This window comes from Danio aesculapii, chromosome 23 (genome assembly GCF_903798145.1).
Source record: "Danio aesculapii chromosome 23, fDanAes4.1, whole genome shotgun sequence".
Taxonomy (NCBI): domain Eukaryota; kingdom Metazoa; phylum Chordata; class Actinopteri; order Cypriniformes; family Danionidae; genus Danio; species Danio aesculapii.
This window is the reverse complement of record NC_079457.1, coordinates 41,043,489-41,059,579: the sequence shown is the minus strand read 5'-3', so window position 1 is coordinate 41,059,579 and position 16,091 is coordinate 41,043,489. Positions and strand designations below refer to the sequence as shown.

The 16,091-nt window shown below is 35.2% G+C and overlaps 1 protein-coding gene across 1 annotated transcript in view; it reads right to left on the bottom strand.

Annotated features, from left to right (window-relative positions):
• flnb (filamin B, beta (actin binding protein 278)) overlaps positions 1-14,214 on the bottom strand; it is a 42,896-nt gene extending 28,682 nt beyond the window's left edge. The window contains exons 1-11 of the mRNA XM_056448999.1: positions 13,759-14,214; positions 10,671-10,919; positions 8,900-8,997; positions 8,687-8,804; positions 6,325-6,462; positions 5,857-5,983; positions 5,643-5,779; positions 3,982-4,175; positions 3,752-3,865; positions 995-1,138; positions 427-505 (exon numbers count right to left, since the gene is read on the bottom strand). Of these exons, the coding sequence (XP_056304974.1) occupies positions 427-505; positions 995-1,138; positions 3,752-3,865; positions 3,982-4,175; positions 5,643-5,779; positions 5,857-5,983; positions 6,325-6,462; positions 8,687-8,804; positions 8,900-8,997; positions 10,671-10,919; positions 13,759-14,071 (1,711 nt within the window). The 5' untranslated portion in view covers positions 14,072-14,214. The remainder of the gene's footprint in view (positions 1-426; positions 506-994; positions 1,139-3,751; positions 3,866-3,981; positions 4,176-5,642; positions 5,780-5,856; positions 5,984-6,324; positions 6,463-8,686; positions 8,805-8,899; positions 8,998-10,670; positions 10,920-13,758) is intronic.
• Between the last annotated feature and the right edge of the window lie 1,877 nt (positions 14,215-16,091).

Sequence of the window (16,091 nt, the reverse complement as noted above, 5' to 3'; positions counted from 1 at the left end):
TTACGAAAAACAGACTTTTAGGATGGGGTTAAGCTTGGAGTTAGGGTTAGGGTTAGTGTAAGTTGACATGTACTTAGTTAAATGTCTGTTGAAGGAGCAGTATAAACAGATATTAAGCAGACAACTAATACTCCACCATCAAAATAAATTGTTACCAATATTTTTTCCAGCATTCATTATCTCTTACTTAAAATCTATAGACAAACTGTTAAAATAATACGTTAAAAAAGTTTATGCAGACATTAACATTAAATAAAATGAATATATGCTTCAGAAATATATTTCATGTTAAGTAATGTAGTCAACTAATATGATTCTCCTTTTGCATTCCACTGAAAAAAAAAACTCTCTGAAACAGTAATGTGGAAAAGCAAACGATAATTAATATTTATATTTCTGGAAGAAGGAATGTTCATTCTAACTCACCAGAGTAACACATTTCTGATCCATCCGGTTTAAACCAGACTGGGCTACAAGGCGTAATCTTAATCCTGCGAGGTGTCACCTGCAATAACAATGACGCAGAAATCATACAGCAATCATAGGCTTCCATATAACTGAGGATTGCAGCAATACATTTCAATGCTCATTTCATAATGTATGATTTTTTCACATGTGATTTCAATAAGCATAGCTTCGTTCCCTCTTGACTGTGAGAATGCCAGTACAAATAGGCTAATAAACATCCTATTACATTCCTGTGAGCTCTGGCTGCCGCGCTAAGCAGCCGTACATCATCGCCAGACAGGTTTAAAGCCATTGCGAGATGAAATGGAATTTCAATAAGGCAGCAGATGCTGGAACATTAATGCAAACCAAATTGGGGGAACGCGTTTTGTTTAACTTCATTACACCATGTAAATTAAATGCACCAGAATGAGCACTGGCTGCTGTTGTTCTACACCACATTCTCATGAATTTGCATAATACCTGCATGCTGTTCACCAAACATTTACAGCTTTTTTTTCTTCTCAAGATCAATATATTCACTCACAATGAAAGGACTGCCAGGAACCATGACGCCTCCCCAAGTCACAGCAATGGTGTGCTTGGAGAGAGATGAAGGCATGTAGGAGCAGACAAACACACCAGATTGTTCAGAAGAGACTGTAACATCGACACTCTCTCCATCTGCTCTCTGCGAGGAAGACAAATCACATGTAAATTAAAAGTGCTTTTACCACTATTTAGCACTATTTAACACTAGAACCATCCCACGGGATAAAATTTCCCCTTCCTCCTGTATCAAATTTTCTTGTTTCAATTAATAGTTTAAGCTTTCATCGCAATGTATTCTCATGATATTGACATAAGCTGCAAAAAAGGTTTCTTTAACAGCTATAAAATCAAAGAAATACCTAGTGTGTTGCTTCATCAAATACACATGTTCAGAGTAAACAAATGTTTCAACCTAATTAAACACTAGAACCACCACAGGGTACAAATTAGCCATGGCTGTAATTCAAATGTGCATGAGAGGTCTTCAGTAAAACATTCAAGTCCCACTGATGTTTTGTTAATTTTTTTGGGGTTAAAACCAGATAAAAAATTTGACATAACTTCCAGTATGTAGGATAGGATGAACTTTATTCGTCCCCAAGAGTCCCCAATTTGTCGTGGGCAAAAATGTGCTACAACGTTGCTCTAAGCAGACAATAAAAATAAATAAAACAAATAAAACAAGAACATAGAGTATATACTAAATAAGACCATTTATAGATATATAAATATTTTAAGCACAGAACACTCAGGTGCTAATGTACAACAGGTGCATTGTTCTTGGTAGAGTTCAACAGTTTTATGGGGGTAGGAACAAACGAAAGCTTCAATCTATTGGTTTTACACATTGGCATTCTCAGTCTTTTTCCTGATGGTAACAGCTGATATTCACTGAAAAGAGGATGTTTGGAATCAGCACTAATATTTCTTGCTCTTCTCATGACCGCCTGTTCATATAGAGTCTGTGTGGGCTCATATTGTTTTATTCCTAGTACTTTCATGGCTGTTTTTTAATACGAACCAATTTATTTTCCAATTGAACAGACAGATTTCCAAACCAGACAGTAATTTCATGGCGAATAAGACTTTCAAACATAGCTCGGTAAAAAAAAACAAGCAAGATATTGCTACCCACCCCCATACAATGTGAAATTTATCTAAATAATGCCATTATTTATGCATTATATTTCTATGTTACACAGAGTAGTAACTAGAATTAATAACAATTGATAATTGAAGATGATTTATGGATGCCAAACAGGTTTAGGAAGCACTAAATGCCACTGCAAAAGAAAATGAAAAAAAAAACATCTGTAAAATTTATGGTAAAAAGGGCAGCTGTGGTTGCCAGAATTTTACCATTAAAATACAGTAGAAACCATAAAACTAATTTGTACATTTTACAGTAAACTACCATTTATCATTAGTGTTAAAGGTGTAGTAGTCTTCAGAATCATTTTTTGTAGTGCTGGTTGAAAGTTTCTTCACATTCCAATAGTAGTGATTAAAGTAAATGATCTAAATGTATTTATATGTAATTTTATATTCTAGGTAAGGCATAAAACTAAAAATCATCCAATTAAAAATTGTCTGGTCGATAATTTCCATATTTCTGATAAGTAGCCCAAACTGTCTGTCAACAAATGGAGAGTTGAACAACTGAGCACTCATTCGTGCCTGCTTTACTAAGGTGAAGTTGGTTTTATATTCACATCACATTGGTTTATTTTTGAACAACGACAACCTGTGAGGCGCTCCCTATATTCTTTACCATGCTACTTTAAATATTCGGTCTGAAATGGCATGCAAGTATGGCTTAGTAATAAGTGTAATTCCTGCAGCCCGCTGGCCAAACACTAAGCATACAGTAGTCGCTTTAGGACAAAGCATGTGAGAAAGTGAGACTGATGAGAGAGTGATGCTTGATTCACAACTGAAAACTAGATATAAGAGTTTTTCATTCAGAATTGTAGTATTATAAAGTACTATAAAGTTTTCTAACTTGTTGATGACATGATCTAGTGGGTCTCTGTAATCTTTAATGTGTGGGCTCGCGATTTCAGGAGGCATGGCTTTGGATGACAGGGGAGGGATTGTATTTGAAAGATACTATGCTAACAGGTTAGCATTTAGGCAGATCACCAACTGCACCTTTAATACACCAATGTTTTGAAGTACTAAAGTATACACACTGTTGCTTTGTTACACAGACAAAAACACCACCGAAAGTATGGTGGTGATGAGAAACGAATATAATGAACCAACACACGTGAAATGAAGTAATGCAATAAACATTACTTATCAACATAAAATTTAATATAAACCTTGCATGTACACAACTGATAAGAAAAAAACTAAAAATAACTATAGTAATGTCAAAAATAAGACATAAAATAGAAGTGTCATGCAAGGAATTCTGGAAAAGACAATTATGGTTATATGCTGTATATGTATAAAGGAAACAATACAATTTTAGCGGTGTTATTTTTTATAGCTTTTATTGTTAATCACTGATATTTTTACAGTGCATGACTGACAGTGCTTCTGATTATGGGTTGATGTCATGCGTGAGTGTTGCATCATAGATGAAGATGAATATTATTTATTTTATGACTCATTACTTTGTGAAGACAGTATCATAATACAGTGACATACTATGTTTTTAGGCCAGATCAAAACCGTGGTCATATTTATAGATACATTTGATTCTGGTGTTAAATGAATTAAATGGAACATTTCATAGTTGTAGTACCTGTGCAAAAACTGCAAGTTCTCCTTCCCCAGCCTGTCTGGTATCCACAATGAATTCATTTTGGAGGTTTATTATGCAGCCAGTTTGGGAAACACCTGGTCCTTCTACTTTCACCTTGATAAACAGAATTATCAACACATCAATAATAAATATATCATATAAATGGGCATGCGCTCTCAAGCTGGACACACATCTGAATAAACAGATTAATGGGAGAAAGAGGAGTTTACCTTGTCAGGGTGGAAGCCTTTGCACTTGGGTCTGATGGAGGCCATGAATGGACTGTCCTGGATTTCTTCATCATCACACATGATGTGAACTGCATACTCACCAGCCTCAGTCGGCCAGAACCGAACCATACAGGAGCCGTCATTATGGTCATCACATGCGATCTTTGCCTGAGATGGACCTTCAATGGCAAAACCTTGGAAATATGATAGGTAAAAAGCGATATAATATAATATAATATAATATAATATAATATAATATAATATAATATAATATAATATAATATAATATAATATAATATAATACAATACAATACAATACAATATAACATAACATAACATAACATAACATAACATAACATAACATAATATAATATAATAATTTTATAGTAATGTTGTCAATTTATGTTGTTTGATGTAGCACCTTGATCCTGGAGGAACATTGTTTCATTTCATTGTTTACTGCACTGTATATTGTTGAAATGAAAATAAAGTCGACTTGACTTTCAGGTGTATTCCAAGGCGGGAATGCTTCAAGGCACATCTGAATAAAAATAAGGCTTCACTTCCTGTCGTGGGATTTACCTTCTGATCAAATTTTGAAGGCATCATAGATGTGTTCATCAGTACTTTCAATAACCCACAGACCTGTGCATTTAATTTCTGATATGAAATTGAGCTATAAATTGAGCTTTTGGATGTCATTTTATGATGTGAATGTGTATTTTTAAACAACTTTTTTATATTATACAAATTGTTTATATTATATTTTCCCCCTTTATTACGACAGTGGAGATTACAAACAGGAAAGCATTGGGAGCAGAGAGAGAGCGGTGAAGGATCGGTAAAGAACCTAGAGCCAGGAATCGAACTTGGGTCACCGTGACAACTTATATGTACACTGTAAAACCCAAAAAGTGAAGGTAACTCAAACAGTTTGAGGAAACCGATTGCAACAAACCATTTAAGTTCAAAAACTAATCCTAATGAGTACTGTGAACTTAATCCATTTGAGTAAATGAAACAATTTGAGAAAAGTAAAACTCAATAAATGAAGAGAACTCAACTGAGAACTGTAAATGTCAATAAGTTAAGGCAACTCAAACCGTTTGAGGAAACCGATTTCTACACACCATTTGAGTTAAAAAACTAATTTATACGAGTACTGTGAACTTACTCCATTTAAGTTGAAATAATGAGGTATTTAATTAGCTCATTACCTTTAACACTGAGTTCAAAACTCTTTTCAAATGAGTAGAATTAACTCTCAGTCAATTCTGAGTTAACTACACTCATTTCATTTGATAAAGTTGGCTGTTGGGTTTTACAGTGTAGGCGCACTTAACCACTAGGCTATTGGTGCAGACAACTTTGTCCAATTTTGAGGTAATTTCTAGCAAGAAGTTAGATTATCATCAAACTTAGTTATCACTAATGCTCTTTTTTTGTTGTACATGATTAAATTATGCTGTCTCAGAAGTCTTTCTGAAATCGGTACAACAAGGTGCCTTCATGTACAAACGCTGCCTCCAGAATCACTGCCTCATAATGCAGCGAGGCAACAAGTCAGCTGCCTAAGCTTTCAGACACAGCCAAATTAATTGAAAATAATACAAATGAGGCATATCTCAAATTGCTTGGCTATACTGTTTTGTTGGTATTACCCAGCATTCCAGAATCAGCACCAACAGATTCCACCATGAACTGAGCCGGTGAGCCCACAGTTCCTCCCTCTAGTCCCGGTCCCCACACTCGGATCTTCTGTGGTCCTGCTTCTTGACCAACATTGACTTTAAAAGGGCTGTAATGCATGAGAATAACAAACTGACTCTTGAACATAAATTCAAAGGTTTCTCTGCTAATATCTCAAGATCTAACCTCTTGGAAATGTGCTGACCAACCCATCTGACGTCCACTGTGTGATCTCCTTCAGCACTGGGTGTATATTGGAAGCCGAATACACCCTCGAAAAGATCCTTTTGTGTGACCGACACTTCTCTTCCACCTGACAGAAAAGAGAACATTTCAGATACTCCAATTAGGGAATAAATAATTATGAGGTTGTATCTTTATATAGAACTATGAAAGAGTTAAAGGGATAGTTCACCCTCCAAAAAATGTAATATGTCATCATTTACTCATTCCTAACATTTTCCAAAGCTGTTTGAGTTTCTTCTGTTGAACATAAATAAAGATATTGATAAAAAAGATGGAAACCTGCAACCATTGATTTCCATAGTATTTGTAGAAGTACTGTCATTTTTGAGCAAAATATCTGTTTGGGTGATCTATCACTATCTCTTTTTAAGGTAAGGTTTAGATCATGGAGCGTGAGCGGTTACTAACTGGGGTCTCTCATATGGACATGCAGATTTCCAGGCCCAGCTCGGCGTGTGTCCACCTTAAATTCAGCCAGCTTTCCTACCCTTATGCCTTTGGACTGCAATCCCCGTCCTGTGGCACGACAGGCTTTGGGTTTAGGCACTGAGATAAGAAAACATGAACATTGAAATTAGATACTCGAGGCCGTTTACACTGTGGAAACAACTGGTTTGGTTAGCTGACATAAAATGTATGTATGTATGTATGTATGTATATATATATATATATATATATATATATATATATATATATATATATATATTACTGTAATGATGAGATCAGAGATGCTGAGATCATCAAAAGAACAACTGCAGATATTATATTTATCATACATTTATAAATTAATATTTTAGATGACAAGGGGGTAAAAAAAAGTCCCTCAAACACATAAATTTAAAAAAAATCCTTTAAACTTTCAGTGATGAGTGATTTTTGTCTTATGAAATAGTTTTTGGGATAATGCAGTCAAATCAAAAGATGAAATATGATGTTAGCATTCTGTTTATTGTTAGCCAGCTTCACTTATAATGTTTGCTTGTTTAAATGACTGAGCTCTTTAAAGTTGTGTGGATTCTGACTGGCTGAACAACTGCTGTAAAAGAATCCAAATATGTTTATCATAGTTAACTAAAGCATAAACTATGAAGCTGAAACCATTTTATCACTTTATATAAACTAAACATTAACTAAAACAAAAGGCGATTTTATTTCAGCCAGTTGCTAAGAAGATGTTTAAAGAGATGATTGACTGATGTTCTAAAGAAATTAAATCAAATGTTACAAGGATGTTGAATGCTTTATTCTGATAGCCTGATGAACATTTTCAGAATATTTTCAGATAACTGGACAGCTAAAGCAGCTCCACACAAGTCTTGACCACATTACAGTTCTATATGTTCTGACGGCTTTCAGTTATTTCACAGCCTACAACAGTCAAAAAAGAAATTAAAAGCAAAACAAAATGCTTGGAATGAGATGCATAATAAACTAGTAGTACTACACACAGAGAAAAAGAGATGCTTGAGGACAAAAACCTGACAAATGTCTTGAAATACTATATCTGAACCGTGTCTTTAGTTGTGGTAACCATAGTACAAAGGGAATAAATCACGCTAGTCCATTGAATAAATCGAAAATAATGCATCATGCCATTATCATTTTCTAATAATTAAAAGTCCTGTTATCAATTATTCCTTACATAGGATATTAAACATGTTTAAAAACATTTATGAAGCATATTAAAAAGAAAAACAACAAAACAATAAAACAGCTAATGATAGCATCTTAATTACATATAAAATATAATCAATAAGCTGATTAGCAAGTAAAAGCAATGTGTTGTTCATTAATGAATTGTTGTTTTTCAATCAGTCTGTAGGCTGAACGATTTAACAATGCATCTATACAAACAGTAAAATTATATCACCTACTCGCGTATTAATGTAACCTGAAAAAAGTCATTTTGAGAACAAAATGGTTGATTAAGGCAGTGTTTACACTTGCCAGGTTTGGTTTGATTAAAACAAACTGATGCAACTCATGGTTTAGATCAGGGATTCTCAATCTCGGTCCTTGAGGTCTGGTGTCCTGCTGATTTTAGCTCCAACCCCAGTCAGACATACCTGGGCTAGCTAATCAAGCTTTTAGTGTTTTGATCTTATCATGAGCTGAGGGTACAATTTTGTTCCTAGGAGAACAAAATATATAACTGTGCCTTTAAAGGTCCCACATTGGTCCTTAAAATGTACCTTTCAAATCTAAATCTGAACGTTTGTAACTTTATAGCCCATTTGGGTACAAAATTGTACCCTAATGGACCAATTTGGGGTACAATTATATATTTTGTTCCCCTAGGAACAAAATTGTACCCTCACAGTAGCTGACAGTGTACTAGGCTTTCTAGAAACATCCTCGCAGGTGTGTTGAGGCAAGTTGGAGCTCAAATCTGCAGGACACCAGACCTCCAGGACCGAGTTTGAGAACCCCTGCTTTAGATGAACACTGCTATGTAAACCTTAGTCTCTACCAAACAAGCTTCCTAATGATATTTATAATGTGGTTCAACTGAAATACAATTGCGACAGATTAATAATCCAAAGACAGGGCATGATTTCAGAAGATTTGACTATTAAAAGACAGAATGTTCCAGAATGATTTTTAATTTTTGGTGTTTGATCTGCACCAAGCTAAGAGAAGCCAAAAAAAGTGTGAAAACACCCATAAAAATGTTTCATCATCATGATTATAACACATCTTTCACCACTTGTCTTCACAATAATTGAGGAAAAATAAAACTAAACCACGGGGGTCTAAAATTGGCCCAAACCTTTCTTTGGCTTGAGCGGTGCTCCAGGTTTCAGTCTGGCTTTCGGGAAAAGCGAGAGATATGTCATCACCGACTGTTCATCCACAGCTGGATCGAGAATCTCCTCTGGGGCTATGAGCTTGATAAAGTTTATTATGAAACAAATAATAAGAATCACAATTTGACAAGTGATGAAAAAACAATGCATGGTGTATGACAACTTGTCAGTCTCACCTGAGGAACCCCAAGCCAGTCATCAGCTTGCTGCATTGCTTCTTTAGTGTTGCTCACACGATGCACAGAGTCCCAGCTCTCCCAGTCAGGACACAAGCCTGCATTAACCAGGAAAACCGTTTCATTAGACAAAATTCTCTGGCAAATAAACACTATTTGCTGAGAGTTTAAAGGATTAGTTTACCTCCAGAATGAAAAACGTTCTTATAATTTACGTTTTTCCTTCTTTCTTCAGCCAAAAAGAAATTGAGGCTTTTGATGAAAACGTTCCAGGATTTTCCCCATATACTGGACTTCTATGATGCTCAATGGTTTAAACTTCCAAACTGCAGTTTCAGTGCAGCTTCAAACAGCTCTAAATTATCCCAGTTCAGGATTAAGTGTCTCACCTAATGAAATGATACTTTCTTTAAAATAAATGTAAAATTAAATACTTTTTAACCACAAAACAGTGCATCCCAGAGCTAGTGCCAAACAAACTTTAGTGATTAAAAAGTTTTTGGTCCCATTTTATATTAAGTGACTTTAATTACTATTTACTTACATCAGAAAATAAGTATTACAATGTACTTATTGTTTTCCTATATTATTGCATAACACTTCTGGTGCCCTTGAAGTGGGATACCTGTAAGGTTAGGTACAGGTCTGGGGGTGTGATTATAAATGTAATTACAAACAGATCATTTTTAAAATAGTAACACAATGCCAAAATCATTCATTTCATTTCATTTTTCTTCAGCTTAGTCCCTTATATATCAGGAGTCGCCACAGCGGAATGAATCGCCAACTATTCCAGCATGTTTTACGCAGCGGATGCGCTTCCCGCCACAACCCAGTGGGGGGAAACACCCATACACACACACATTCACACACACTCATACACTACAGCCAATTTAGTTTATTCAATTCACCTGTAACACATTTGTTTGGACTGTGGAGGAAACCGAAGCACCCGGATGTATGTAAACATGTATGTACATATTAAGTGCAAGCACTAAATTGTTAATTTAAATATATGTACATAGTAATAAAGGCCACAATATAAAGTGGAACAAAGTTTTTTTTTAAAGAAAACAAATGTACGTTTATTTATTTAGTAGAAAGTGACTTTCAAATGAGGATAAAAGAAGCACTTCAAATCACCAGAGAGCAGCAATATATAGAAAACAAGACAAGTCTAAGTTAGTTACACACCCATCATGTGACCACTAGTTTTTGCCTCATGATGTTAGTGTGAGCACTGCTTCTTCTTTCTGATAGGCAAACAAAACTTTATTCTGAGGCTTTCATCTCTGCATGCCTGTTGAGTCATCACGTCATTGCATTATAGTGTACATATTTTTATGTGGACAGAGATTTTCTTATAAAGGTGGAAAAAACAAGTGGACATGGCCTAAGAATAGCACAATGTTTTTGGATTGTTTATAAGAAAGCATCTGGTGCAAATGGAGATTAAAAACAATGTCTCCTTCAGGTGGTTTGTCAAGCCCACTCACCTGTGCGAAGCACACTCAGAATTGCAGTTTTCCCAAAAACATGTTTACAAAAAAAAAAAAAAAAAAACATGGAGTGTTTATAAGAGAGTGTCATGCATATTGAGAGGAAAAGAGTGTCTCGGATCATGAGGTAAGACTTTTATTACTGTTGTGGAATCATTTGTTTTCATCAAAAGCCTAAATTTTTTTTTGGTTGTCAATGATGTGAGTAAATAAGGACATTTTTATTCTTGAAGCGTCCTCATTCTTTAATGAGTACTACATAAGGAGTTTACCAGGTGCTAGTCCATCCACTAATGCCCCGAGGGCCTTGCCATCTTGCCAGTCCTGGCTGAAGTTGGTGATCGGCAGTTCAGGAACTTTGTTTTGGATCCATCCCAGAAGCCTCATCTCTGGAGTCAGTTTGGAGACAGAATCGTTTGCCTCGTCCTCCCACACTGGGGTGGAGATGGAGTAATGCTGTATCAGGGTCCATACCAGACCCAGGATCAGCTTCAAATTACCGTCCACTATGGCTTTGCTGTCTGTATGGAGACGGAGTGAACGGGTGTCTATTTGTCAGGGAATTTCTCATGGTAACACATGCATATATACAGCAAATGCCCTTTTCCCATCTTTGCTGATTCAACAAACAAGCGATCATCTGGGATCATTGTTCAAGTACAGCTCTCTGCTCACTGATTGAAGTTCCGTCCCCAGTTTGACATAAGAGCTCTTGGACCCAAAGCCTGCCCTCTAATTAGTGAAGGGGCCAAAGTTATTCTCAAGAAAAGCACGTTTTGGGAGTAGCAATTATCAGCAATGATGATGTCATTGAGAAGAAATAATAACACTTTGCTGCTGACCTTTTTTAAAGAGACAGAGTTACACAAAAAGATGTTATGCCAGCCAGTGTTACTTTATATTTTGTTTTCATTAATACTTTGAAATAGTTTTGATGTTTTTAGCTTTTATCTAAATGTTAGTTTTTAGTAGTAGTTTGTTTATAATAATTTTATATTAGTTAAGTTTTATTGTTATTTCTAAGTTATTATTCATAAAAGATGATGCAAAAACACGCTTCTTAATAGAAATGGAAGATGAATGCATGCAAATTTTTAATATTTATGTTTCACTTACATTCATTTTTTTTTGCATTTTCATGATATTGGTACTTATATTTTCCAAAATATTATATTTTTGTTACTGTCTAATATTTATATTATTGTCTAATACCTAAAGTATACTTCAGCTTTGATTTAAGAGCAAGGGAGATTTTTTTAAATAGTTTAGTTAACAATAACAAATTGTATTACATCACATCAAGTGTCAAGGCATAATGAAAAAGTTTTAAACAATACTTGTTTAAAAAAACAGGAACATGATACATTTTAAAAGAAGTTATCACAGAGAACTTTTCTTTAGCCATTTTAAGTGACTTAAACCTCTTTTGAAAAGATTGATTCTGTCTGAAGTAAAATAAATAATTAAACATTCTGAAGTTTTTTATGTCAGGAATGACAAGTATAAAACAATTTTCATTACTATTCAGGACCAAATAAATCATTATGACTTGACAGGAAAAGCAAGATGAATTTCACATGTTTTCCACATATGTTTGTAATAATGTCATGGGGTTTTTCTGTTCTGTTTGAAAAACTTGTGATAAAGCACCATAGGCATCATGCCAGTTTTTTTCCAGTCAATATGTTGAGTAAATTGAAAGAGGTTAAAAAGGTTAAGATGAAATTATGTGAGCTCATACTCCCCTTAAATTAAAAACATGCAATGAAAACGAACACCTTTAATTATACCAATTGGACTACATTGTAAGTGTAATGGTTTTTATGCTCTTCATATTTCTGGCTGGTAGAAGCTGAAGTTTTAACCCCTTAATTGTCAGTTAGTTTACTTCTGTAAATTGCAATTAAATCCTAATCTAATAATGACAAATTATATATCTCTGGAAAGATCTAAGACTTCTAAACACATTTTATCACCGTTTTATTTTGCATTAGAAAATTGATAGATCAAAACTATTTTCTCTCACCCAGTGGGAAAATTTGCACTTACATTTTTAAACCATAATATTGTAGTTTAAACAAAGCAATCATGACAGACAATATTTAATTTAAAAGCTTACAATTTCTACTGATTTTTGATAGACTGAGCAACAGTTATTAATTTGCGACAAGGAAACTTGAGTCATGAAGTATTACTTTGCTACAGCAATCCACATGTACAACCTTTAAAAATGATTTTAGAGCAGGGGTGCCCAAACTTTTTCTTATGAAGGGCCAAAAACCAAACATGATTGAGGCTAGTGGGCCAAAGGTAAATATAGTTGCCATGGGTGATTATTAAAAAATGACTAGAAAACATTGTTTTATATTAACCAATACAGTATTTCAAAAATATTTTATAATGAACTTATTACCGTAAAAACAAAAACAATTTCATTTATTACAGAATTGCATGGCCTTTGCAGACATTGCCTTGATTTGCCCGCCACTGCATAGTTCTCTATTCATCGACTGACAGTATATACATTTAAAAAAATTTGATTCATTCTTTCATTCATTCGCTTGTTTTGGAGGCCACCACAGCGGGATGAACTGCCAACTATTCCAGCATATGTTTTAAGCAGTGGAAGCCTGCAACCCTATACTGGGAAAAAATCTTATTTGTTTACTACATTTAATTTGTTTGCTCTCTTGTAGATCAGCAATAAAACAAACAAACAAACAAAAAAAAAAAAAAGTTACGTAAAATTAGAAATGCGATCTCCGTGTTAAAGGCATTTGCCCCAGCCCTCTCCATCATTCTCACTCTCATCTCAGATGGAATAATGGGCCAAATCAAAGGTTACAATGGGCCAACTTTGGGCATCTCTGTTTTAGAGGCTAAATTCAATTCAAATGCCACAAAACTGCCAAAACGAAGATAGAATTTGATGCTTCTGTACAAATATGGTCAAAAGTACAAAAAATATATATACTACACAGATATAGGGGGCGCCCTTGTAAGGTCACCAATGGAAACTGGAGGTTGTCTGGTGGTCACGCCTGGTACTGCACCTAAAAATCTTTCGGAAATCTAGTTGTTGAGATATCAACTTCAAATTTGGAATTTATCAAGTTTAATCATATATTTAGCTTTTTCTTTTTTATATTTTTCTTGTCTAAAACAGATTGTTAAAACACATTTTACATAATATGATCTAATTATTTCATCAAAGTTATTCTATATATCATAAAGCCACAGAACATTTGTTTAACTTTATTAACTTCATCCACAATGTCAAGTGTCTTCTTTAAAATGAGATCAAGTTTAAATCTATGCACCAAAGCGCTGATGATCATCATATTTTTTACATCAACTCACCAATAGACACCAACTTGACCTTTTCATGATCCAAAAACTCCAGAGCCACCGAAACGTTGTCCAGCTTGAGCTGCCTGAAGGTTGGTCTCATGTGGTACTTTCTAAACATCCTCTTATGGCTCAGGACCTCCAGCAGCGAGATGAGAACAAGGCCATCACTCAGATCGGTCTTCAGATCACTGATCCGCATGTTCACAGATCTCAGGTGTTCATTGCACCAGCGTGTAAAGGTGTTCTTCTGGATCTTCTTCCACGGTGCATCATCTGCCAGGTTGATTGCAGCCGAAGTAACGCTACATTTAAAGTCAGCCATGCTTCTCTTTGTTCAAGAGTCGAGTCAGAAACCTTTTATACCAAACAGAGAAACATGAACCTTTCATGTAGCTTTGTTGGTGGTGGGAGTGCCTTGCAACCCCCAATTCTGGCCCATAATTATGATCATACAGCGCCTCAGAGAGCTGTTTTTACTCTGACATTAACCGTGTCATCATGCCGCAGCCCCACATTGTGCAAAGGAATAATAAAAACAGATTGGAGTTACATCAGTGCATGAAGAATGTATTTACTAGGAAGGCAGAGGTCAGAAACAGGATCCTCAGACGTGGGGAATTCAGCTAATTCCCACCTGCCTCCAGATGAAGGTCTGACATCACTGTTACTGATAACCTTATCGCTGGTGACGTTACTCTTCATTTACTCCAGAATAAGGCTGGAGTGTATTATTGCCAGTGCTCTTTTGATCGGGGCACGTCCTCGTATTTCCCTTGTGGTATCGAGGAGGGATGAATCATTGGGGAGGACTGAATTACATGATGAAGTGTGTGCGCCTTGGGCTGAAGGTTTATGACAAACATGGTTATGAACAGGTTTCATGTATACTGAAAAGCGGATTTTACAATAAGGTCATGTGTACGGTACCATAGTGTTTTTTTCAGCCAGATAAAAATGACAGGAGAGGTTTTGAAAATTGTTAAGTGCGAGAAGACTTTAGAGCATTTAGCTTGACCCATAGCATTACTTTTATAGTAACATTATTGTAGTCTGACAATGTTGACCAATATATATTTGGTTTCTTAAAGAGCTCATCTAAAAACAAAACTTTGCTCACAATTTACACTCCACCAAGTTGTCCCAAACATTTATGAGTTTTATTTTCCTGTTGACGATGTTCTAATAAATGCTGGAAACTGCTAACCATTGACTTCCAGAACAGAAGAAACAAATACTATGGAAGACAATAGTACCGAATTCCAAATTATTTTGTTTTTATATTGTTGTATAATGTTCAACAGAAGAAACTCATACAGGTTTGAAACAAGTGCAGCATGAGTAAATGGTGATAAAATGTCTATTTTTGGGTGAACAATCACTCAAAGTAGCAATATTTGACCTTTTATCCAATATAGCGAGGTGCAGGAATGAGGTAAAAAAAAAAAAAAAGAACTACTAATAAGCTGCAGGCTTGCTCAATTTTCCTGTGTTTTTTTCCAATTGGAGAGTGAAATAACACCTGTGGTTAACATAACATGACAATATTTTAAAGTCTTGCTCTACAAAGTAAATTAGACACACATCTTGTGAAAATGTGATATTTGCTGTTCCTATTTGCGCATTTAAAACGGATATTGTCTCTAATGTTCAAAATATGGAGAGGACGACTTCTTTAAAACTGCAAACGGACAAACACCTGCAATATTGGGAGAAATCGATTGTACCTATGCCTTTACACAGTGTAAACTGATCTTTATATGTATTTATTAATGTGACCTGTAAGGAAATATGTAACCAGTTAACTGTTCATTTAAGTTGTGATGCGTTATTGTATTTTTTTTTATTTTCCCCCTCTTTCTTCCTTGAAAATAAAAAAAAATTGTATAAATTGTTAAAATTTTGGTATTTGGGATGCAGTAAGTGCACAGAGCGTTGCGTACACTATGATTTTATATAAAGTTCACTTTAATGTGTGACGGGACGAAAAGTCTTGATTCAAATGAGTAGCGGCTCGGACCCAGAAATAGTACTTCCATACGTCACCGATACTTAACAAGCAGGGAAAGGAAAAACCTGAAAGAAACCCGAGCATTCCTGCACCACTCATTTGTTTGATCATTGTGCAAGTAAAATGTTAGAATTGCCAAATTTGTACCGCCCCTCCACTGTGATTGGACAACTGGGTAATAAGTGACACCGATGATCAGTGCACTTTAGCCAAAGATGAATCCAAAGGTCATACACAAATCATTATGAATATTCGGTCATCATTAACTCACCCTTCACTCGTTTCAAACCAGTTTGTTTTGTTTAATATAAAAGAAGATATTCTGAAGAATGAT